General features: G+C 33.9%; 1 protein-coding gene across 9 annotated transcripts in view; it reads right to left on the bottom strand.

The window, feature by feature from the left end:
* Nucleotides 1–27,997, bottom strand: part of vti1a (vesicle transport through interaction with t-SNAREs 1A) — a 104,738-nt gene that overhangs the window by 66,385 nt on the left and 10,356 nt on the right. For 6 of the 9 annotated variants that reach the window (XM_034031362.3, XM_034031357.3, XM_034031363.3 and 3 more), the window contains 3 exons: nucleotides 20,779–20,856; nucleotides 15,839–15,859; nucleotides 10,506–10,590 (listed from right to left, as the gene is read on the bottom strand). In XM_034031362.3, the coding sequence (XP_033887253.2) occupies nucleotides 10,506–10,590; nucleotides 15,839–15,859; nucleotides 20,779–20,856 (184 nt within the window). The remainder of the gene's footprint in view (nucleotides 1–10,505; nucleotides 10,591–15,838; nucleotides 15,860–20,778; nucleotides 20,857–27,997) is intronic. The other 3 variants (XM_034031358.3, XM_034031364.3, XM_034031360.3) reach the window with 1 other exon arrangement.

Below are 27,997 nucleotides of genomic sequence, written 5' to 3'. Positions count from 1 at the left end.
CTTTGAGTATAGTAGTTCTGAATATCTGCATTCGCTCCATGTTAATTAACGTTGCACTGATGCATTTTATTTACTTACCACAGACTCTGCTAGTTCTGCTTGTCTTAGCGTTTGATAAAATGCTGTTGACACAGCAGTACATGTAAGTTACAGTATGTTTTAACTTCACTTCCTTTAATGTTGCCTTCATTTCCAGGTATTGATTTTAGAAATAAGACTGTTAGAACTCTTCTGGTTAACGGGAGAATAGTTTGAATCTATTGCATAGCCTCCAGATGCTTTACTTTGATTTTAATTAATACATTAAAACCAAGTTATACAGTGTGGCAACATTTCTCCATTTGATAATGTAAGACGCTGCAGTGATCGAATTAGATATATTATGAAATATGTTATATACTGTAAAGTAGATATACAGTTTTAGCCCCTATATATACATGTTTTTTAACATTCTTAAAGATATGCAGTGCACTACTGTCCCGACTCTAAATACCTGCTGTTATTTAAGACTAATTGAAAATGAGATATTTAAGAGAAAGCAGCTTCACATTTTGCTTTGTTTTAAAATATATATATATACACACACACACACACACACACACACACACACACACACACACACACTCAAATAAGAAGGTGCACTCTTCCCAAATGGCCAATAAAAAACTAGGACACAACACAGCTATACAAACAGGGGGGAAGTCCCTGTATGGGGACAGCTCAGGTGTGCTCCTGCAAGCCCTTCTGTTCAGGCTCATCCACATGGAGAAGCTGGTAAGGCAGGGGAGTGATTTGTTCAAATAAATCCAGGTGGCAGAGATTAGCACAGCAGCTCACAAATTCACCTCCTAGTTACCTGACAAAGGTTCACCTAAAACTGCTTCCAGACAAGAGTACAGCCTGTTTTACGAGCTGCATTTGCATTCCTTGTTTAGTGTTTGTGGGGCTGGTTTCCGGAATCATCTCAACCTTTCAGCCACAGCAAGATGAAATACTGCTAATATATATATATATATATATATATATATATATATATATATATATATATAATATATATATATATATATATATAATTATACTCTCTCTAGGAGTAGAAAAATAAGTTAATCTGATTTTAAAAGCAAAAACTATTCCCCATCCCTAAATTTGTCATGTAAAAAGTAAAGAGCTAGCCTAATCTTGCTATATTTTTGCAAGTTGCTTAGCAAACTACAAAAAAAAGTAGTAATATACATTTAATAACCTCAATATGCTGTATGACAGTTCAGCACATTCATAAAATACAAGCTCGACTTGGCCAATAATGAGTGAATTTTAGCATTGTCTAACATCATGGGTGTCTGGATACAAAGACGACCAAATTAGCGCTGAAAGTTCTCATTGAAAGAATGCATTTTAAAATATCTTTTTGATGGTGAAATACTATGAAGTACATATATTATAGGAAAGATGCTGTAACTCTACTCAAAACTGCAGTCCAGTAAACTAATCCAACTACTCCAATTACATTATTAGCTATCCAAAGGTTATCTTTTTGTAAAGTTACTGAGTTAAACACTTCATGCTTAATGGTTTATCTTTTCTGTTTATATAGAGTAGTGTGAAGTACATTTTTTGACTCTTACAAAAAGCAAAGATGGTATATTTATCTAAGTGTATTTATTTATTAATTCACTGCCTTAAGATCAAGATCACCAGATCTGTCCTGGAGAACAGAATACTTACATCAGAATTCAAGAAGAATTTTAAATCAATTGTTACCCAGCCTTAAAGTAATTACAAGCAATACATTTTCTGTTAATGAAAAACTGCATGTAGGAAATCAAATTAATTACTTAAGAATTACTTAACTTCCTTCTTTCATACCTAAAAATCTTAACAGTTTTCTGTTTTTTAAAAGGCATTTTCCTTTGCTAGACTTCCTCAAATGCCTGATCTTCAGAGGAAGCCAAAATGACCACTTCTGTACGTGTCTGTAGCATTAATAAAGCCCAATGACACATAAATATGCTGGTATTCTTTGGAAAATGTATGTAGACTCTTGAAAATATATAAACAGTCTAGATACATTATCCTATGTAGTGCTTTGATAAAAGAAGAAAAGACCAGACTCATACAGCTATGACTGAAGGAAGTCTGTGCAAGTACTATGTTCCTGAAAGAACTGTGAATAAAACAAAACGACAAATAGCTGCAGTTGAGAATCTACAGAAGTAACAGCTGACCTTGAAATGAAATATACAGATATCGTTGTGTTCTTAGTAGATGTAGAACCGCCAATACATGACTTATTGTTATTGATGTTTAGAAATAATTTAAAAGAAGTTTAAAAGAATCAGCCTTTTTGGGCCATGGAATCTAACAGTAGTAAACATGGACTGACCAAAAACTGTCAAATGTACATATTGTTGCACATTGAGTGTTTCTCTCTTACCAACGGCTCAAGGGCACAGCCTATCTGTGAAATAGCAGATTGCATCACAGAACACAGACTGTTGGTTTAGATTGCACACATTTCATACACTAGTTGCAGTGCCCCATGAGGTCAGCTGCATTTAACATGATTTTGAGGAGGGGGGTGCACGGGGCTTGATGTAAACTTTGGACACTTACAGTTATAAAGAGTTGTACAATAAAAAAAATAAGCTCAATTTCATTAACCAAATTACCGTCAAGGTAGACGTGATGGACAAAAACAGGCTATGCACTATTTAGCCTTTTGACATATCTGCCGTCTGGGTCTTGCTCAATGTGCATTCAACAGACTGGCGCATCCACATACATGTGATTAGAGTACCCAACCTCCAGCAGTCTGTCTGACAGCATGGCCAGATGATTTAAGGGAAAAGACAGGGGTGGCATGCCAAACCCCAGTCGTGACCAGTCATCGTTTTGGTGTGCAACTAAAAACAGATCTTAGCTGTGTTAATGTGCATGTCTCTCATTATTAAATGATGCGTCTTAACCACTATCAATCTACTGTCAACGTGGTGTCGTTTTCATCACACAATTTACATGTATGATGTGAATCCTGAAGTGACATGAGCAGATATTTCTCCATTCCTTCAGTTCATTTTGAATGGCACGGTCTCAGATCTGCCAGCTCTTCAATGCACCAGTGACGACGTGCCCATGAGGTTCCACTTCTGTCTTTTGTCTCCCATTTCCTTCTAAAACTCTTTATTAAACAGAACCCAGGCAAGCTGTTTTTATTTCCTCAACGTGTGTCACCCAAAGGTCATTGCAGCATTTTTGTTCGGGAGAAAGCAACCCAGAAACAGAAAATAACATTTCCACCGATTACTGGTTCTTTTTATAGATGGTACTGTTGTGCTTGTGCTACTATAAAACCGATTTTCTAAAGCAGTACCATCCACCTGACAAATAGAATTTTTTTCCCCCACTTAAGGTCTTTTAAGACCAACACATTGTTAAAAATACGACCAAACCTCCTACAAAGACCTTTGATTAGAGATGAATTATCTCATAATCTTTACTTAAGCTCCGCACACTGTTCAGTTATTAATTCCTTGTTTAATTTAGGCTAATAAAATCACACCCAAGCCAGTCAAAACCAGTTAAACTGGTGGTACCGTACCATGTTTTTTTTCTGCACTAAAGCAGTATAGTTGTATACTACTTTCCAAATTTTGTATACAATTTATAATGAACACATCTAAAAAAACAACAAAAAAACAGCCATAGGAAAAATAATAATAATAATAATAATAATAATAATAATAATAATAATAATAATAATACTACAAATGAAGGGAGACACAGATGGATCACATTAGTTTACTGTAATGCTACGTCTTAGTTGGTGCTTATCTTGGTGAGAGCCGAGTTCAAATCAGCATGAAGGTTTAACAACTACTCTTGTGTAATGGAAATCATCATACACATAAAAAATAAATAAATCATAATTCTATCACTTTCTGATTTTTCTTGGCCACATTTGCAAAGCATGTTTTATTTAAAGAATGCTGAATGAATTGTATGCCATTTATTCTATAAGCAGCCAGGTTTGGAATAAATATAATAATCTCAGTTAGGTGTGCTTCAATCATAATTGATTTTTTTTCTTGAACTTTCATCATGGACACTGACATATAAATAACAATTTATTTTACATTACTTGTGTTTCTATGATTCTTTGTATTACTGAAACGCATTCAAAAATGTATTTACAAGTTCATATAACTTTACGTAAATATAATTATTGAGTGCATATTTCCATTACCATCTTCAACAGCAAAATACATTTTTTCCAATGTCACATTTGTTGTAACTATTAATTCAAAGTAAATTCTACTTGCTTCTCAATATGCCACAGGTATATATTCGTTTTGATAATGACACACAGTATAATTGAATACAGTATCACACCACTTCAGACATGACAGTGGAAATACGGTGTTGACACACAGCAAAAAGGTATAAATATTCTTCCCTTGCTACTTAAGAGAATGAACAAGACAAATTCTTTATGGTTTTACTTTAAGGTTAAAAGCATTTCACACCTAAGCCAACATTTACATCAGCTGTCATCAATTCCACTTAACTTGAGTTAATTTTAAAATGCTAAATTCAGGCTCTGCAAATGCTATTGAGTTTATTCTGCTTTTCTGTGGTAAAAGTGTCCGTATACAGGCTTCAACCATTGTCTGGGCTGCGTTCTTTGTCTGTGTGGAATAACCCAGGGATTGCACCTTAGCTACCACAGTTCAAGCGTAAAAATACTTTGTCTGTCACAATATATACTGTTGCCAGCGACCTCTAAATCCGGACCAATTGAGTCCTACAATGTGAAAGAAGATAATGCTGATTTATTGCAATGTGTGGCTTTCTTATTTTATTTTCTTCCTGAACTGATTAAAATTAAGCTGTAAACATGTGACGGCAGAATTAGCACATTTAGCGAGACTCTTTTCCCACATCCCATTTTGCGCTAGTGCGGCTGATCCCTGCAGCCGTACGCGGGTGCAATTTTAATGACTTTCTCCGTTTTTGAAGTCCAGATGAAAAAAGCGGCACTAGCCGTTTGTGGTGGCGCTAGATACGGAGGCTGAATTGCTGTGATTGGGAATGGCGCTGACACATGCTCTGTCTCTTCGATAGGATCGGTGTCATTTTCCTCTGCACGATAAGACGCCTAGCTGACAAGGACCGATTAGGGAGAAAAACTATTATTACACTTTTCTTTCATCCATCAGGACTGAGCGATAAACAGATCACCCTTGGGGGAGGGGGGGTATATATGACCAGTAATTGTCCTTTTGTTTAGTTATAGAAGTACAAACTCATCCTAAATCTGTGTAGTAATAAAGCTATGTCCTAATAACTTTGTGTTTAAACGTATGTGACCGGCATAATAATACTAATACTACTACTACTAATAATAATAATAATGATGTTATTAATACTACTACTACTACTAATAATAATAATAATAATAATAATAATAATAATAATAATAATGTTATTAATAATACTACTACTACTACTACTACTACTACTACTACTACTACTAATAATGTTATTAATAATACTACTACTACTACTACTACTACTACTAATAATAATAATAATAATGTTATTAAGCTAAACGCTCTCTTGAACTACACTTTCTAAAAAATTAGTTATTGAAAGAATATTTTCTATTTCTTCTGCTTTTATTTCGGATCTAATAATCATAGAAAATAATAAATAAATAGATTTATTTACTGGTTAAAACCTCAATCTAAAAAACACAACCTCGAGTAAAACATTGAACTTACAAATACAAATTACTATTGTTATAAATTATTATTTTCTTTAAACCATCATTTAACTGTTAGGCTTTTAATATATATATATATATATATATATATATATATATATATATATATATATATATATATACACACACACACACACTGAGAATGAATATTTAATTCAGTACAGTACTTGGCACTATGGAAATATAATATATAATATAATACATGCAATTATCAAATACCTTTAAATTCTAAATGTTATTCAAATCACAGAACTAGAAAAAGAAAGAAAAAACCTACAATATACCTTCAGGGAATCTGCTTTTGGGTACATATTTTACTGAACAGATAAAACAGATGTACTGAAATATTTTAAAGTGGTTATACATTTGCACAACATTGATAATGTAAAATTAAAATAACTATAACTTATCAAAACTATCAGATTAAAACATTTAATAAATACAAATATATTACCTAGACATGGTGTAATTATGTAGAAACATTCTTGTTTTAGTGAAATGAAGAGAAAAACATAATTGAATGTTTACTACATAATGGGGTTCATTTTCATTCAAATAACTTTGATTTGCACGGGACTGCAAGCAATGAAAAACGATATTCTGAAAATAAGTTCAATTAGATTTAGAATAAAACAAATGTGTTTATTTTTTTAAAAAACTGCTTTTTTTGCACCTTGTGAAATCCAGAAGGAGATTACGGCGTATGCATGAACACAGTGAAGAACAGAAATAAGACATGGAGAAACGTCATTCATTACTCTGCTGGTCTAACCACTAGACACTGTCTGTCAAACTTTTACATGTCTGTCAATTACATTACATTTAATGGATCATGTTTAAATTTTTATCTCGGGCTTTTCCTATCCAGGAATACCTACATTATTTGCTGCGCAATCCTTTAAAATGAATATTAATATTTTTTTAAAAAGCAAAGATTAAAGACAAGGGTATGTCTAACATAAACAGGGGCTTATATTTGTATTAATAAACAAAAAAATGCAATAATGAGAAAAATAAAAGACTGTACTGTAATAGAATAATGGATATTAATAATTGACACTACACTAAATGTTACTACAGAATGAATGGCATGACTTTCGTTAACTCAAAATCAAAGTTACACGATGCTTGCTCTGCTTTTTTCCCTTTGTGAAAGGGCTTCAGGCCATCAGTAACAATCTGTGCCATCCGATTTTCACAAATGATCACTTACGATGATTTGCTGGGAGGATGTATATTATTAATCACTTCACAAAGTGTTCCTCTTGTTTACTTATGATACAGAATGTTGATAGTTCTCTCCACTATCTCGAGTACTGAGGATTAATCTACATGTACACTGCACAGAGCAAACAAGACAGAAAGAAATGGAAAGTACAACCGCATTTCATTAGCAGGGGACCAGCATTAAACCCATAATAATAAAACAATGTATTACTATACAGATCTACACTGTCAGCCAAGTTAATATGAGTTTTGTTATACATGTATATATTTTAGAATCATTGTGGCACGTTATGTTCTGGGTGTACATTACATACAAGGCTCACAATTGTATCACAACCTACATGAACCTTTCTTTTTTTTTTTTTACATCAGTTGTCTACAAATACGTACAACATGACACTGCTTTCAAATACTGAGAATACAGTCCATCAAGCCTACATTTCTGCAGCTTATTTTTATTTATCAGTACTTGGGGTGGGTAGAGGATGGGATAAGGATCAGAGCGTACCAGTTACAGGGACACTTGAGCACCCATGGACTGACACAGCAAGGCTCAAAGCCATGGTAGGCTTCAAAAGGAACTTTTTTTTATTTTTTTATTCTAACGCACTTTGCTTTCCAGTAAAGCTGTACCAACGATGCTCCCCTCTCTTAATACCACTGCAAAAATCAAAACGCTCTAAACAAATTGATGTACTCTTTAATATAGTCGTCACATCATCATAGGGCCCTCACGTTCTGCTTGGTGACAACTGCAGGGCTGCTTAGCTCACATCTATAGCTTTGTTGGCCGCTTCAATGATTTATCACAAAAAAAAGAGGGGGCTCTCAATTGAGCTACTGGCACCTCTGATTGACAAGGCTTAATCAGCTTATCTCTGCACTAATAAAGTTGATGGCCTGTTGAGCTGTTCTGTATCTGGCACTGAGTGAACTTTCAGGAGCCAAAGCCTCCAGGGCCAAGCGAAGGCTCTCATTGCTTATCTCAACTGCTTGAAATCAATTCCTAATGAGGTATTTCATTTTCAGATCAATTTAGATTGAAGTCTATGCATGAGCCCAGCTGCCCTACTGGTCTACTCCCAATCATATTGCTGGATGTTCGCAAAAGGGCACTACGGATATCAGGGGTCGATTTACTGCTCAGAACATTTTAATAACCAAGACTGCAGTGAAAAACTCAACAACGGTAGAAAACAGTTGAACCAATGTACACTTTCACAACAACAGAGCGCAAAAAAAAGTATGGACATTTGTTTTAATAAACTATTTTATGTAAAAGCTATTAAAAAAAAAAAAAGTGGATTTTTAATTACCAAAACACTATTTTTAAAATAAAACATTTCGATAATGTTTCTTCAGTGAACTGCCAAATAGAAATCTACCCATTCAACCATGTTTTGTTGTTAAAACACATTAAGAATTGCTTAAAACATTTTAAAAAGACAACATGACAAAAATGAACTATGATTATATAACCCATGAGTGCATCATGTAGCCAGCCAGAGGAAGGGTTTACTTCTGACCAAGCAAGTTAAAATAATTGTTCTCTTTCAAACTTTTAGCTGTAGTTTTAATTTTATTAAGCATGATTCATGTATTCTGTATAATCACTTCTCGTCGTATTTCAGAGTGCACTGCTAATTGGGTTACATATTTTATTGATCAGGATACAATGTTCCAGCAGCCAGTGGTAGGCTGGCTTTCTGAATAATACAACATACCGCTTCTTAATGGAATTTTCAATCTACTTTATAAGTTTTGGGGGTTCATTTCTAATGGCATAAATGTGGATCCTTTCACTTCCAGGAATGCCACTGTGCCCATTAGAGGAAATACTGGCAATTATTTGTAATAGGTGCCATAGTAGACCCAATTGAATATTTACCTGGTGAACACACAATAATCTCAGAATATACGCCATCATACCATTTGCACACCTATAACACATTGGTAGCAAATTAAACTCCCTCCAGTCTTCTGGAAGCCAAGATAAGATATTATATGTATTAAGGACTTAGATGTCTGCAGATGCCAGCATTGAGTAAAACCCCCAACCCACTGTTTCTCTTTGGTGTGGGTGTAGCTTGGGCACCAAAGACGTGACAATGCAAAGATACCGTACTCTGGAATAACCCCCAACGTCCGTATTGCCGTCAAGAGTTTCTGAGCATTGCTTGATATCAGCCCACAGGAAGGCTTCCAACAAGCAAAGCTTTCAATTCCAGCATGGGAACTTGTTTCATTCCTGCCACAGTTTCAAACAAAAGGCCTAATGTTTGTGTTCACTCTCCTCTCTTAGCAGCCTGGCTGCTTATGTTCATGTGTGTTTATGTTGTTTATGTAACAAAACACAGGCTGTACAGTCAAGCGACAACAGCTGTGGACCGAGAGGGATTCTGGGTTCAAACTGGCTGAAAAGCACTGAAGCTGAGATGTTCAGTTTGGCCACTATGGATAAATGATCTTCATAAAATAAAAGCTTCAATACCATTTTCATTGCACCCTTTGTCATTGTGCAATTGAATTTTTGGATTTTTTTTTTCAATTTGAAAAGTCTGGGCGTACAACATAATTGACCAGCCTTCTCCTCCATCTTGGTGTGAATCTATTAGGTAAAATTTGTCCACCACAGAGTGCACTGGGGTACTACCTGCAACCCAACATGGAAGAGAAGACTTCTCACCCTTACCTCTACTGATGTTTAGGTTCAGTAAACATAATGGATATGGGAAGTTCAACTGAATGAGAGGAGCCTCAGCTACCACAGCGTTAGCAAGACAGATGTCCAGTGTTTATGAAAAGTACACGTTTATCAGTTATAAAGGCAAAATATCAGTTCTTTCACAACACATGTATATAATCTTTAACACGCTTGTCATCAGCAGCCATTTTAAGGTCTGTTTCTATGGTGGAAACCATCTCTAGAGTCCTCCTTGTACTTAAATGATTAAGTCTGCTGACTAAAAAAAAAATAAAGATAGGCTGACAAGCTTATTCTAACTAAAGTACAAGCAAGGAAAAGTTGTCACAAGAATATTCTTTTATATCTCTCTCCAAGGAACACACTAAGCATCAACAATGTGGTGACAGTATATTAATAGATATCCTCTTTTAATCATTGCATTCTTCTTTTTAAACTGTTTAGAAGGTGAACATATTCATTTTTTGCCTAAAATGTTGCATTGGTTTTAACAGAGGAAGCTTTAACGCTGGTTAAAAAAACATGCAAGTTACTGCTATTGGAATGTCAACCAAGCATTTGGATAAAGCTTATTTTTTAATAGATTCTTGTCTTTTAAGAAGAAAAACAAACAAACAAGCTTGCATTAGTGTGTGTCTGTGTGTGTGTGTGTGTGTGTGTGTGTGTACTATATGTAAAACCACATCTCAAGCAACTGTCTGTGTTGCTCCTTTGATGTACCCCTGAAATGTCATCTGTCGTCAACACTGCTGTGCATAAGCAAGACAATTTGCTGGCACTCGAAATGCTTACCAGTTTCCACAGCTATCTGGTAGCCAGCTTCCAGTCTTCGGGATGACCTTTCCAGCTTTTCAGCGTTATCCAACAGATGTGCTCTCTGAAACAGAAAACAAAGATTGCAACAGATGAAAAGCATTCATGCAGATCTATATGAAAACAGTTCCATCTAAATAATTGACCCTAAAATGTGTCATCATGAGTAATACAATCTTAGGAGTGTTCGTTGTCTGATTACCATACAAAAAAAACGTTTGTATAGCAATTTTATGTTGTTTATTTTTTTTTTCTTTCGTCATTCTGTACCAGTAACAATAATACATTGCTTATTTACTATTATTCATATTGCATAACAGTTTTCTTGGGCGTGCACATTCAGGACCTTTGTGTTTTATGCAACAGTTCTTTTTAAAGGTTGATTCATGCATGAATGCACCAGCAAACTATTTCTATTACACTGGAATCTGTCTCTGCACTTTGTATGCCAATGTGATCACACTCCTGGTTCATTATCTAACACTAGTTTGCTGATTCACTGGGATACAAATGCATGCCTAATAAACCTGTTTTGTGTTTAATGCAAACGTCATGTATACAGTTGTTTTATCTTGGTTTTTGCTCAAACTATTTTGTCAAACACGTGCCAGCTAAATGTAGGGAATCTTTTTAATTATGGTGTTACAGTATGTAATCTAGAATATAATATAAAACAATGGGGGAGGATCACACTTTTCCAAAATAGAATATGTTAAAGAACTGAATACAGGCAGTATTGAGGTCGTTTGGGCCACTGTCTATCAATTATGTAGTAAACTGTGGTAAATTACATTTCCAAAATCGATACTATATTAACAGTTAAATGATGACACATTTGTAAATGGATATGCAGTTTTTTTTAAAGATTCACAGTGAATACTGTGTACAATGTATTTATTTAAAAACAATTTGTATTAAAATGGTGCTTGTCATGATGCAGACAATAAATATATATTTGAAAAGACTTACAATAAAATACATTAATGTAAGCAACTGATATTTAGCATGAAGATAAATATTCTCAAATGTTCTCAATCAATTCACATGTACAGCAACATATTTAGACATTCATTTGAAAGTCTAATAAGTAGTCAAGGTGTCAAGTATAAGCGGCCAAGGCAGAAGCAGCATTTAACTGGGCATGTCGCTACATAAAATATATATACTGTATATATATATTTTTGGCGTACCATATAAAATGGATTATTTAGTTCAGAAATCTTTTTTGACAACAGGGTAAATGTTATGTTTATGTATTTATAGTTTAACAAAGGTTACTAAGAGACATTGTTCATTCTTCATTGTTTTGCTTAAAAAAAAAATCTAAAGCCAGAAGGGAACTGTGGCCCAAAAAGTGCTACTCAAACATCTGATCCAATTGTCAGGGACAAAGCCAGCATGAAAAGAGCATGGTATATAACAGGAGTGCTGCTGCCATTTAAGATTCATTTGAAAGTGTGGAGAGTACTCTGTATACATGAGAAAGCAGGCATTGAGATTGAAAAAAAACACACATTTTTTCACTCATACTGTAGTAATTGCTAAATTCACAAAATATGCTATTTTACTTCTCAGTTTGTTCTGTATTTTTTGTGTATTAATTTCTAGTGTATCAATTTGTTTTTTTCTTTATTAATCCGATATTTTTTTGGACAGCTATCCTAAGCTAAGACATGTCCTCTTTTTCTTTTTTTGTTTTGTTTTTTTATAGTAACTTTTCTTGTGAGGATTTATTCCCATTTTCTTTCGTTAAAGTAAAATAACCACATCCCTAGTTCGAGTTAAGCTGTCAAAAGATGTACAAAATAATCACACCTAGAAAAAAAAAAGAAAAAAAAAACAAGACGACTCTTCACTTTTCAAAACCAGTTTCAAAGTTTGGCAATCAGAAAGGAAAAAACCTTCTCTGAACTTTTTTTTTTTTTTCACCGTTGACAGATGTCATTTAAAATTGCAGAAACACTTTTTAATAGTTTAAAAAAGGGGGGTGCGTACACATAGGGAAAACGAGCTGGCTCTCTCTAATGAGCCCCTATGGATCTGGGAAGATGCAGGCTGTATTGACATGCACGCTTAAGCTAATACACCTAGACCATGATGCCTGTGTGCCTTGGAGCACTGGCAGCCAGGGATACTGACAGAGTATCTCGCTCCCATCTTCAAAGAATTCAAGTGATTAGTATGTTATCATTACCATTCGAAACGTGATTTCCCTATTCCCTCTCGGCAAAGGTGACACATCTCGGAGAGGCGGCCAGCCGACTGCAGCAGCGAAAGCCACTTCAAAGCTTTCCTTGAATTTCTGCCTTTCTCTTTCTTTTTTTGGGGGGGGGGGGGGCAGAGGGAATCATTAGAACAATGCGCTCAGATGGGCATCGACAGAACCTGATGTAAAGGTCAAGGAAGCAATATGGAGTCTATAATAATGAATAATGATATAGATGCAGGATGGGCCGAATTAGCCTGAAGTAAATTAACGGGGGTAAAAAATAAAAAAGCATAATGTTACTAAATATATAACAGCTGCCTCTTGGTTTATTTAAGATGTGTTTTTGCAAACTAAAGCAGAAAGGCAAAAATATATATATATATTTATTAAGTTTTGCCTTGAAAATGACTTCAGGCACAGGATTGATTTCATAGGAACACAAAGCCCCAGGGATAAGTGTTAAAATTCACCTGTCCTAAATGATAAATACAAACCAGGTAACCATCTCCTTCACAGTCACCACTACCTGGACCAAGACTGCTGTTCTGATCAGGAAACTTTCATTGTATGGACCTTCTGACAAAATGAAACAGGACTTTTACAAAGACCAAGAAACTTTCTAAATGATCCACGCTAGGCTTCACTGTAAAGGAGACAAGATTAATATGGACTTGCCACTGAAGTCCCATAGAAAATTATCCTTTAACGTCTGCCTTTCAGGTATCGGTGAGACTGTTTTGAGCAAGACCCTGGTGTTGAAATCTTTTTTTTTTTTTTTTTTAGTCCAGGAGTAGGTATTAAGAGTGAGCCAGAGAACAATGCAGCCAACTATATTATATATATATATATATATATATATATATATATATATATAATTTGATAGATAGATAGATATCAAACAGTGGTTAATATCACCGTTTTCAAAAGTACAGAAGATTCCTTATTATTTCAATGAGTGGGAGTGTCAAACTGAATCATGATGACAGTTATGATTCATCCCAACTATGTGATCTTCTCAGGGCTTGTTTGGAACTTGTAAGATGAGGAATTACAAGTGTCAAACAGCTGAGGATGCTGGTGCTAAATATTTAAACATGTTTTTCAGTCAAAAAAAATACATATATAGTTTTTCAAAAGAGATCTAAGCGTAGAGAAGCTCAAAAGCTTTGATGGAAATACCTGCAGAGGAAGTGCTGTTTTGAATCTAAACAACATAATTAAGTAAACTTTTACTTTAAAAAATAAATCCTGTACAATCAATTTCAAGAAACTGATAAACAATATTAATTAAAAGCAATGCAACTGGTATGCAGTAAAGGAGTTCTAACTAAGGTTTCTAAACAAAGATCCTTTCTTTTAGGTGCTTGTGTAAATTTGAAACTTCGATTTGGAATATGCTGATTTTTCAAAGACACCGCTGTAGCAGCAAGAGTGCTGCCGCGTCCTGTTATCAGACCACTCGCTGTGCTGACGCTCAGTCCCACCAGTTATCAAGCTGCAATTAGACACCTCGCCCTATAGCACAGGACGGGATATAGTCCAGGAAGAAACACTGTGAATATCCTGCATCTATAGGACAGCGTTGTATTAGATATATATCTTAAAAGCAAATACCTGTATACAAAAACAAGCAAACAAGGATAACCTTCAACAAAAAAGTGGGACCAGTGATAATGTTGCAATACTAATAAGAGGCAAGACATTTGATTTTGACATCTTTGCACCCAGTACTGTATTAAGTTACAGCAGTACATTCAGCTTACTGTTTTGCTAAACTAAAGGGTCCAAAAATGATCAATGTTACGACTATTCTGCTGGAATAATAGTAATAATAATAATAATAATAATAATAATAATAATAATAATATCTTTTTTTAGGATTTTGTTTTTTGTTACTATCATACAAAAATATTTACTATCAACTAAAGCATACATGGTGACTTTTTATATATAAAAATAAACCCCAAGAGAGTTCTGCTATTATCAAGTAACACTGTTTATCTTACTGGTGTTGAAAAACAATATAAAAATATTCCTCGATCTGCAGAGACCCTTAATTGTGAGTTCAATGAGCCACTGTATAACAGGGATACTACATCATGTATTATCATGAGTTAAGGAGACAGAAGTAGAGCAGCTTTGAGACATTTTGTTTTACCAACACTAGATATTCTGATATAACTGGCTTCTGCAATGTAACTATTTGTATGACTGAATGGTGAAGTAAAACATGTCTCTGCTGTGCGACACTGCAGATAACCTATGGCCCTGCTCTAGCAAAGACTAGTGTGCTACACACCATCAGCCAGCCACCCCTCTTCTCTTGTATTCCTTCCACTAAAGAACCTTCCCCCACCTAAAATAAAGCAGATCACTAAACATAGGTAGGGTTTCAAAAACTCTCTCTAAAAAATAGAAGGACATTTGTTTGTATTAATAAATATATACATTTTTTTCACAAGATAGGTATACTCAGAATAATATAATAATATTATCATTAATAATAATATGAATACGTTATTTTAATAAGGAGTGCTTTTGGCTTACTGTTTAATTATTTTGTAAAATACCCTGGGCTGCGTGCACATGAAGGAAGCTATATAAATTAAATTGGTATGGTATTGGTATGGTATGTTGAAAGTAGACAATTTTATTCTTGTAAAAACAAAAACAAAAATACTACAATACTACGACTAATGCATTTTAAGTACAGAAATGCAATTCATCTCGTATAACTGTGAAAAATATATATATATATATATATATATATATATATATATATATATATATATATATATATATATATATATATATAAAGAAAAAAGAAGAAAAAAGAAAAACAAAACTTTATATATATATATATATATATATATATATATATATATATATATAATCAAAATCTAAAATAATTTGATATTGTATATCGTCCTGTTTGAGGATTGTATGGTGAAAGTGTAGATTATACCATTTAAGAAAAGTTTTCTTTTTATTTATGTTAAAATACTAGGAGCAAGGAGTCTGGTGATGTTTCCAACTAAAAGAACATTAAAATGGAGGTTCTGAAGGAATGACAGACTAAAATAGCTAGCAAGGAAGTACTTACCTCGTCACGTAACTTTATCAACTGCAACAAGAACGCACAGAGAAAGATAAAAAAGGAAAGAAATGGCATGAAAGAGATCAGTAATGCGGCAGGGTACAGAATTAACCTTGACGATTTAACTGTTTGCATGTTTAGCATTTAGAAATCACAGACAAACACTTTAAACGAAGCTAAACACAGATTCATGCAGAGTTTCTGAAAAAACAAAGATCACTTCTCGCGCTGTCACTTTAAACATCTAAAGTACCATCATCAAGGAAAATAAATCAGAGTCACATCACAGCACTCAATATGGCAAAGGAGAAAACAAGAATCATCTTGCTCAGTTTTAAAATACTGAACTGGTACAGAATGGGTATGGGGTCGAAGTCAATCACTATAGATGTATTTGTGTAATGTGTACATGCATGCTTGTTTATACAGTCAAGTGCATTTCATTGACCACTCATCTATGTATTTATATATTCATTTATCCAGGATACACAATAAGTGTATTCATATTTCAGTGAGAGCATTGTTCATACAATACTGCACATAAAGTGAAGAGAAGTTGGCTAACCTCAATAGATTGTTATGCAATGCAGTTCCCAAAGACTACAGGTTATTTCTGGCAATGTTAGTTTGAAAAAAGAAAAAAAAAGGTATGCCAATAAATAAAATACACTGCATCTTAATTCTGCTAATATGCAGTTAAGCCATTTAATAATTTAAAAACAACATTAAACTATCCCTGTTTTTGCATTACAAAAGACCTATATTGTTTAGCCAGCTATGCATCACTACGTTTGTGTCAATCATTTAGAATTCCAAAATGTTAATTCATGAGATCGATTAAACAATGCGCTTTATTTAATGACACAAACTTGGTTTTACTGTTCACGTTTCACTGCTTGTACATTATAAGAAAACATTATACCAGGCTGCATTAAATGTGTGATCATGTCAACACATACATGTTTAATAAAGCTACATCTACAAGTCTTTTAAGCAATGTGCTTAATAGGCAAACTAAAAAAATGTAAACTACCCTTTTAATTTATTTCAAGACAAGTACATTCTGCAGGAGAGAAGAACACGTTTCTTAATTTGTCAGTCGTTGCAGGTATTTTTTGTATCTACATTTTCTGAAAGATTAAAGGTTACCAGATCTAAGGGGAGGCTCAGGGCCATTATTAGCTCCTCTTCTCATCTTACTTTGTACTGTTTGGTCATTTTGAATTTTCTATTTTTATAATTTGCTAATGTATCAGAAAGAGGCAGGACTTGATCATAAATTATGAACTCAATCCAGATGAAGGTTCATGAATTGATGTACAATTATTGCTGCACTTCAGATTTTGTGCAGAGTGGTCCTTAATTTGAGAATAACTATGCAAGAACAGTACATTGAAAGCACTATAATAAGGAGCTGATAAACCATATTGATAATTATATTAATAAACCACATACAAAAATAAATATTCCAAATCTACAAAGTGTATATTCATTTATGTATACAACCACCAGAAAAACCCAAGAATCTTAATCATAGGTTGAAAAGAAAAAAAAAAACAAAAAAAACATTTGATTCCATTTGCTATTAGTGTCTACTTTTGTCATTTCTAATACAAACACATACTGTAACACAGATATAATATTGTGTTTTATAAAAAAAAAAAAAAAACAGGAGGAATTTGTTTATTTCATACTTAAATAAAAATCAGTAAGGAAGCTCAACAGAAAATACCTGTTTATTAGATTTTTTTTCTTATGAAAACCTCACAATTCCTGGAGTTTGTCTGTTAGCTGTTAATATTATACCAAGGGTCTTATTTAACACTGTGCGAGACGCTGTACACGGCTGATTCTTTACATCTCAAATTTAATCTATATTGACAGATTGGTGTTTGTCAAAATATCAATATTATTTGTAAACGCAAATAAATAAATCAAACAAACACAAATAATGTCAAATTCTTATAAAAAATGAAGTATCAGAATGAATTTAAAATAGAGCAATAGGTGACCCAATTGTCTAATTTAGGCTTTCTATAAAACATAACCCAGTTAAGTCTTGTTTTTATATTGTTTAAAAAGATATATTTAATACAGTGCTGGTGTTGTGTTGCTAAAATGTAAAATGTAACATTATTATGTTTAGTTGCAAATACGGTCGGAAACAGTACGTGGCGAGCTCTAGGCTAAAAAGCCCACGGCTAATCCAGTAGTTAAGAAAATCTTAGTAAAGAACAGAATACAAATAACGTCTTTCTTCGGTTTAAAAAAAAAACACTGCTTGAGGGATGGTTTTTTTTTTTTTTTTTCTTTTTTTTAAGGTCATCACCCTTTACAATAACTGCATTACTTAAAAGGGCAAAAGTTTAAAACTACACCACAGACCATGCTATTTAGTGTCCCACCAGCCCGCCACAACCAATGATCACTTGCAGTGCCGCTGCTGTTTTCAATGGGGTCCAAACAAAACTTGTTCTATCTTGTTTGTGCTGCTTGGACGATTTCAAGTCTCCATGAAAGATTTGCAGAAGCTCTAGAGCTGTGTTTTTTTAATGCTGATTTTTTTTCTTTATTTTGTTGTGTTATGCTAGGTCGCGTATTAATAAATATTAACAATATCCAGGTATTATTGGAATTGATATTAACTCCAATGCAATACATTATAAAATGTTATAATTACAAATTGTGTTTTCCCCTTTTTTTCAGGCTGTATTCAAATTTGCACCGTTGCAATTTTCTGTTATGATAATCAGCGGATTTTCAAACAAAGCCATTTTTTTTTTTTTCATTCAATACAGAATTTGATACAAGTGCTAATCTGCTTGCTTTGTAGCCTGTTAAATCTGCTCCATGCCGGTTCAAACCAGCAGAATCTCTTGTGGCCAAGCCTTCTGCTGCGACTGAAATCGAAACCATGCCCCAGTGTGTTCGTGTTCGTGTGCGGGTGTGTGTGTGTGTGTGTGTGTGTGAGGCGGGAACACGTGATACGATAAACTACCGAATTATTTTAAAATAAAGCGATAACGCCAATTCTGCCTCTGTCCGCATACAGATAACGAATAAATACAGAACTCTATTAAAACAACCTTTACACATTATCGCTGGGCAGACATGCCGTTTTCAGAACTTATGAAGGCTCTCTATTTATTTTGTTATAAATCCTTGGCATGTAACGAACAGATTTGAGTCTGGTAATGATCTGCTCTGCCGAGGCTATATGAAATAATCCTGACCTCTTTTAGATCTTCAGGAATTAAATTGACCAGCTTGCCCCTAACCTCCCTTCCATCACAAAAGTGAAGTTTCGTACACTCCATACACAGCAAGAGCCAGTCTGGCGTTCTCACCAGAAGTTTTTAAAATGGAAATGAGGTAAATACGGCATCTGCAAAAATAAAGAGTGGGCTGCTGATTTTATTCGTCTGCCAGTGGAAAATGGTTTAACCACCCGGTGGCCAAAGATCATTTTATACCGTATTTTTTGGATTAAAAAAAATAAAAAAGGTTAGAATGTGCAGTTTTCATATGAAGAGATTTAGGTTTGACATGATCACTATCTGTGTAGCAAAAGTTCCCCCCACCCCCCACGAAACACCTAATGGCCAGTAACGGTTGTCAAAGAAAGAGTCAACGTTTATTTAAAAATACCGTTCTTCAGAATACACTTGAAAAAAAAGGTTTGGATATTAAAAGGCGAGTCTCTTGGTTCTTGTGTTTATTTTGACAATTATACAAGAAAAAAAAAATATTGAATGACTGCTATCTATAATTTAGCCACATTAAACTGTTTTTGTTTGTTTTTAAACCAACCTTTAATGTTTTGTTTAACAGAAAATTATCAGACCATGATTATATTTGTGATTAACACAATGATTTCCTTTATTTGTTTATTTTTGTATTTATGACAGTTCCAGGAGCCAACCAACCACCCAAATTCTAGCTCATTAAATGTCATCATAATCCCTTTTCTCCCTAATTCGATGGGTAATATGCATATCAATTACATATTTCAGCTGATGATACATGTTTGTAAGACGTGTGATTAAAAGGTTATTATTTAAATGGTAACAAGCAGGATATCAGAAAAAAAACACTATTTGTGACAGCTCGGCTGTAGAAAATGTTGATCTAGTCTTAATATTTCCATGATGTGTATTAACCATTTACATGCAAAACTATCAAAATAAGAGAAGCAGTCAAAAAGAGTTAGTGCTTAGTTATCAAAAGCAGACATTTAAACATTAAACATCTTTTTTTGTTTGTTTAAATAGAATATCTAATAGAATTGTTACAGAAATAAGATTGCAACAGCAATGCACAAGCACTTCTGTATTCAATTCCAAAAACAGAAACACAGTTATAGCAATGCAATATTTCTTTGAATGCCTCCGTTTGAAATATCAGTGGTTTATTTATAGATTATTTTTATCATGGTAAAAGACTTTACAAGAAACATTGTAACTTAAAACCTTTTGATTTAAGAATACAATTGAGAAGGGTTGTAAAGTTTAAACTATAATTGTTGTTCTTCCAAATATATTCTATAAATCACTGCCATGTCCTATATAGATGGCATCTTTTTTTTCAGTGATACTATGTGTACACTTAACCACTCTGTAGTTTCTGCTCTGCTGGTCTACTTTCAGTTCGCTTGATAGATGATTAGATCTGGTCCACAAGACCGAAACGCATTACAGAAAGGGATTGCAGCATCAACAAAATGAGCAATCTGAAATGAAGAACACAGACCAAGAGTAGCTATGGGAAGGCAAAGCGTCTTCTCCCCAGCATTGGGAACTAATGCGCACATCAGCTTTGCATTAAGCAGCATATCTTCCACATGACTTGTTGCAAACACGGTTAGCGAGCAGCTTGAGAAGCCCTATGTGCCTGTGACCTTCCTCACCCTCCAGCCACCCACATGGGCTACATGATTAGCATCCTACCTGACTCTCCGAGGAATTCCCATCATCCCCCAGGAGCTCGTCCCGCACCTCGTCACTGTAGGCGATGCGTGACCTTTTCTGAAAAAGAAGACCACAAAGTCTAAGTAGAGCTTGAAATAACTGGGCATCCTTGAGCACGGGAGCCCCCTAATGGAACCCATGAAAAACAGAGCTGTTACATTCGCACAATAAAAAACAAATGGAAAAAAAGAAATAAAAATCAAGCTCAAAAATATGTATATGTATGTATAAAAATACCGGACTGCTATGATAAAACGTGTCCCACACGTGTCACTGCTGTCAACTTGCTATTGTTCTACATCTGTGATATTGTGTGTTTAGGAGTATACAGAGAATAATTCATCTACAGGATTTGATTGACATTGCATCGGATTTGGGGCTGCTTTTACAAATGTTTTTAAGTAAACAGGGTACTGCGCTCTCTAAACTACAGGCTGTGATGCCGAGTTTAAAGGTGAGACACATATAGCTCATTAAATGTTAAAACAACATATTGTACTCAAAAACTGTGTTGGGCTTACTCAGAGCATGAAGCAACTACAGCCAGTAAATACAAGAGATGACTTGATTGCATTAAAACATGGGTCTCGCTTGCGACAGAAGATTAGCTCATTAAACTTACCCAAATCATATCTACAGACTACAATGTTTTGCAAATAACCAGAGTAGCTTTGTGTTGAAATGCTATACAGAAATAACGCTCTATATTCACCAAACTAGACATATTTGATTAGCAAAGAGTGTGTATATATTACTGCTCTTTACACTACAATTATACAGGACAAGTGTGCTTACTAGTAACTGATTTATATAGCAATATTTCTAAATTAAAAAAAAAATTAAAACTGTTAATAAATGTACCTTGCTAAGTATACGTTATATCAAAAACGTTCAAACATATATATATATATTTTTAATCATACACAAAGTGTGCTTTCAATCTTGCCTAAACAGCTTTAATAGCAGTAAGCACACTATAGGGTATAACAGGCGTGCACAGTAAAATTAAAGCAAAGCCCTGGGTATTATTTTTATCAACATCATAATAATACTTCTGGCTCCAATTGGATTTTCCTGTAAACCAGAGAACTGCAACAAACCATGGCCATAAAAAAAAAAACGTATTGTCAGCATTTTTCAAAAAAGCAAAAGGTCTATAATTGCCGTTTTTGTGGGTAGGCAATTTAATGAAACAGAGATGTTACGTACGGCAAGGATACAATCTATATATTTTTTGTCTGTGTCATTTTCTGGTTAAACAAAGATCAAAATATTTCCCATGCTTTTCCCATCTTTTTTTCTTGGGCAAACACCCACATACTCCATTTTTTACTTGTTTCATCTTAAACAGCAGCCTAGTAACTTTGGGAAATGTTGGCTTGCAGGTAATTGTAGCTTGAAGAATCAGAGAAGGTTTGATTTGAAGATTGACATCTTCTTTAAGGTATAAATAGCAGCTTTTTAAGTATTCTTAAATTGCCAGTTTGTTACTGCTGAGGATCTGTTCAGGAAAACCAATTCTTAAGTGCTTAACAAACAATCAGAAAACAATGGGAAATACTGGTCTTTATTCTTCTGAAAGTAAAAAAGAAAAGTGACTGGAACAAAGAACAACTGCTTCAATAGAAGTCTGCAGCATTTCTCATATGATTTACAGATTGATAAATGTACCCTTAAGTGAAATGGTACTGGTAAGGCTATTACCTATTCATGCAACTGCATGTTAATTATTAAAATAATGGACAAGGTCCATTTACAGATCTTAACACCTGTAGCCCTGTTGTATCACAGACTTCTTTCCACTGTGCATTTATTGTATTTAGAGATTTTAACAGGCAGGGTCAATTGAGAAGGCAACCATATGGTTCCTGGCTCAATTTGGGACAGTTCTGAATTCTGAAGTCACATCTCAATGCATTCAAAAACCTGTCTATTTTCTGGACAAAAAGCAGAATTACAAGTAACAGAAAGCATTACAATGTGAGTTTAAATAAACATGCTGAGATGTCCTAGAACGTAGAGCAATATAGCCACCCTATCCATAAAATCACCCTGAGTGTGACACCAGAGGCAACAATACAGTGTTAAACAATGTAGAGATTGAGATCTGTCTCCGTTATACAGTACCTTAAACCAAATACCATTATGTCAGTAGCTTATTTTGAAGGAAAAGCCTGTATACTTACTGTATCAAGTCATAGCCTTTCATGATGGCCTTGTGTTATGTCAATTATTTTAATGCTGATACATGTTATATATATATATATATATATATATATATATATATATATATATATATATATACACACACACATACACAAAAGGTTAACTCAGTTGTATGATGTGCATTGAAAGTCAATGATCACACATTACAAAGCACCAAGGAGTAGCTGTGTTAAAAATGCAATGCCATTATGATCTTTTGGAATATTTTGAAGGTAATACAATGCAAAAAAAAAAAAAAAAAGCAGATTCTCTAATTCTGATACTTATTTCGAGTATCTGACTTATCAAATTACATCCATATACAATGAGATCAAATTGCAAAAGAAATCAGCAGGGTGTCTGAAATTTAAAAAAGAATGAACACACTGATACCTTACTGGGTGTACCTTATTATTATTATTATTATTATTATTATTATTATTGCAATAGAGAAAAAGCTTTTGAAAGGTCTGTTCTTTTGTCACATTTTTTAATTTTGGTTAAGCATTCCCTGAAGCACAAAAAAATACAAAAGTCTTTCTTAACTTAATCTAAAATGGTATGTGAGCTATTTAAACAAATTCACCTTAGTCTTTTTTTTTTTTTTTAGAACACTTTAAATATAGAATTGTTTGTACGATTAATAAAAAAATTAATTGTAGTGATAGATTTTATTAATTTAACACATAAAATACTGCACTACAAAATACAGAATACTAAAAGGGAAAGGCTTATCAGTAAGGTTTCCGCACAAACAGTTTATTGGGAAATCGGGTAAAATCAGGTACTATTCCATCATACTCTTAAGAATTCAAACTTTGGAAAGGTAATGTTTTTATATTACAATGTTATACACTTATTAAAAAAGGAAATACCTTTACTTGTTCTTACAATCATTGCTACTTTATAACAGCAACACAACATTAAAGAAGGGACCCAACAGGTGAATAACACAATTTTTGGATGAAATAGCTTTTCTTTTTCTAACTTTAGAAATCAGGCTTTATTGGGTTTAACCCTTAAATCAGACCCATCAGCAGGTTTGATCCCTTTGTTTTTCCTTTTCCCAAATGCAGTGTTCATTTCACTCCACTATTACTTACTGTTATTAAAAAATTGTGAAGGGACTTTTCATTTAAACAATTATAAAGAGTGCGACGGTAAAACCACAAGCACAATTAAGAAAAAGCATTACCACAAAACAAATCCAGATATGTTACAATCTTTTTGGTATTTATTTTGTGATATTGTATGAGCACGTAATTACATTATTGTCCTTCTTTACTGCAAAATCACTTGAAGTATGTGAGGATGCAACGTGCATCACATTACTGCGACCAGCAAGTGGATAAGGAGCAGATGTTTTGCATTTAGACACAATACAAAAGCACTTTTTTATTATTATTTTGGAGGTAGGCAATGATAAAATTTTTCTAATAAATGGTTTGAAATATGTTTTTAAATGTGGCGTACATAAATACTTCAACTCTAAGCAGACACTGCATTGATATATTATTATTATTTGTTTATTTAACAGACGCCTTTATCCAAGGCGACTTACAGAGACTAGGGTGTGTGAACTATGCATCAGCTGCAGAGTCACATACAGTTACGTCTCACCCGAAAGACGGAGCACAAGGAGGTTAAGTGACTTGCTCAGGGTCACACAATGGGTCAGTGGCTGAAGTGGGATTTGAACCGGGAACCTCCTTATAAGCCCTTTTCTTTAACCACTGCACCACACAGTCTCAAGCTACTGACATATTAAACAACAGATATTGTATAGTGTATAGGGTGTACTTGTTTATTTAAAAACAGAGCAATAAATGAAACAAATATTCAGAGACAGGTATAACCTGTTACTAAGGCTAAGCAGCTAAATGTGTGCATGTTTTAGTGGTTGATTCTTTTGTGAATAAATGAAGTGTCACCTTTTAACAGGGTTCTGTGTCACTATTGCTAACTTGTGCAAATAAGTTAATTCAATCAATCTTAAAATTAACTAAAGAGTTCACTCCCTGGACCACCCACACCTGCTTTATTTTGTTCATTAAAAAAAAAAAAAAAAAAAAAAAAAAAAAAAAAAAACACACATTGTCAAGATTACGTTTTCAGAAGAAGAAAAAAAGCACCAGGTGATGTGGATGACAGGCCGGGATTTGAAATCTCAATAGCAGCAGTTTCAGACTATCCAGGCAGAGGTAATGTGTAGCATTAAAGAAAGCAGAGACCTTTAAGCAGGCGGTGGTATCAGAACTGGTTCTTTAATAATTCATTTCATCACGGCAGGGGGCTAAAACACTGCACGGTGTGGAGGAGTATCACACCGAGATTATTTTTGTTTTTGCTTCATTTCACCAAAAAAACAAACAAACTGGCAGAGGTTGTTCAATTAAGTAAGTGCTCTTTTTTTTGTTTGATGCATATCAAATAAAGACAAATGTAAGCAATTGTACAGTCAGCTGCCATCTTAGTCTTCGCTGGAGTCTCTACTTCAGAACACTGCAAGTGCTTTTTACTGCCCATCATCTTTGTTATTCAAATTATTTTGTGCTGGCAGCCAAAGTTAAATAATTATTGTGCATTAAAATTGAACACTTCAGAACAACAAAATATAATGCCCTCACAGAGCCAGTCCATACATTGAAATATTGATATAAAATATTTGGCAGTAACAGTACATGTGTTTTTTGAACTTCTCCATCTAGTGAGTTGAAAAGTCCATCCATAATGCAGAAGAGATATAGTAGCACTAAAAGGGTGTCCAAGTTTCTTTTAATACTGCTAACAATGGACATAGATGAAAAAAGAAATACTGTTCATCTACATAAAAAATAACTGTGTGGGTCTTTAACACTTAAGAAGTGTTTGACAGGTTGGAGGAAAGTGGGTTTGTGAAGAAACAGTGCTGTCTACAAAGACAAAAAGCATACAGTAATATATAAAAACATATGTTTTGTTTACAAAAAAACTTTGAACAACTGCCAAAGGCTCTGTAGCCTAAATGGCTGAAAGTCGCCACTGGATATTATTTGGTGATATATCTATAAACAGTGAATGCACGAAATTTATGGACAAAAAACAATAAATATTAGTAGGCTGAACAAATAACTCTTCCCTTAAATTGAATGCAGAAGAGGTTAACTTAACTTTACTCCTACATGGCACCAAAACAGACAAAGCTATTGGTCAGAGAAAAACATACACTGTAAATGTATTAAGAGCAACTTCACTGTAAATTGTTCTTTCTTAAGGCATAAAAGCAGTTAAACCCAATATTAGAATATGGAAGTAGTTATGAGGTGTAATGAAAAATCAAAGCTCTTTTGCTCGACATTAAGACATTGCAGTTTCAATACCACTATCTGCTGTAAAACAAAACAGAAATGCATGCGAAAAAATCAATAGAAAGTGCCAGTGGATAAGGCATATGAATAACCAGAGAAGGTCCTAGTCAGATCAGACCAGTATCTTCTGACAGGCAGTGGGGAATAAAGTGGGACTTCCTGGGTCAGTACATGAGAAAAGGGGAGATTAGAGGGAAATGGAGAAGGGATTTCTGGGGGGTGCTTACATACAGATACCTGGTGAGTAGGGGCCCAGTTGCCCATTAGCCTGTGGCTACCAACATATGGTTCAGTGAACTGTACCCTGAAAGAAATGCTTTACAAACTTGAACCCTTCCCAGACTGCACACCAGGCATTCATATATGAACGATGGTGTCGTGTTTTTTTTTTTGTTTGTTTTTGTTTTTAAACTTGTCTGTCCTTTCTTCTGCAAAACACACAGTTTTTCTTTCTGTCTATCTATCTACCTAATTTGCATTGCAATACAATAGCATGCAAAGGATTTAACCACATCATTAGTGGAAAATATTTATACCTTCCACAGATGGCATTTAAAAGAATTAGATTTTTTGATTTAGAATCATTAGTTGTTGTGGCCAATGCAACTAACTATCAAATGAAACATAGATTTAAAAAAAATTAAAAAAATGGAATTGTAGCTGCATAAAAAGACAATTAAATATATATGTAGTGACCACATTTATATTTAATGAGAATCTGTGATAGACAGCTAATTTGTATTTGCATATATATATATATATATATATATATATATATATATATATATATATATATATATATATATATATATATATATATATATATTAGATGGGCTTCAGTGAGTTACAAGAAAATAATTCCACCTAGGCTTTATGTGACATCATAAAATTATTTTCCTGTAACTGACTGAAGCCCATCTGTTATTTTTTTTATAATACATGGATATTAGTATCTGTAAGAAAAAAAACAATAAAACGGGTGTTAAGGTTCAAATTGCAACTGAATTTAATGAATAATAATAACGTAAATTAAGTCAGTATTACAAATTTTAAATATTTTCTTTTTGATAATTCAGGAACAGTGAATTATGCTGGGTAGATAATGAACTGCAAAAAATAACATATTTTTAAGGAAAAGGTGTTTCAATGGGGCATGCTTTTATTTTTCTTAGTCGCTGTCGAGTAGATTATTTGTCTCGTTCGCTTGTTTGGTGCTTCCATTGGTGGAGGATGATTGTAAATCTTTGCAGAGACAGATTTGTTAAAAGTGCCTAAAAACCATGAATTGTGCGTGTTGTCGAGTGATTTAAAACAATGCATTTGTTTGAAAGTGGTCGGGGTGCACAGGAGTCAAATATGTGTCACTATTGCAGTATTACGCCTTTTTTTTCGAATGGCTCAGGATGCAAATATAGCCTTCATCCATGTGTAATACATATACATACACATCACACACATATATACACACACACACACACAGACTATATAATATGTTGCCAATTTCAGTTATAGCTAAGTAGGTCACAGCTATTAGTCAGCAAAGGGTTCATATAATATACAAACTTCCATACAATAGTCAATAAATAAGAGCTCAAATGCAAAAGATGAGAAGAAAAAAAAAACAGTGGCAAGTGAGAAATACAGCA

Source organism: Acipenser ruthenus, chromosome 13 (genome assembly GCF_902713425.1).
Source record: "Acipenser ruthenus chromosome 13, fAciRut3.2 maternal haplotype, whole genome shotgun sequence".
Classification (NCBI taxonomy): Eukaryota; Metazoa; Chordata; class Actinopteri; order Acipenseriformes; family Acipenseridae; genus Acipenser; species Acipenser ruthenus.
This window is presented reverse-complemented; position numbering and strand designations above follow the sequence as displayed.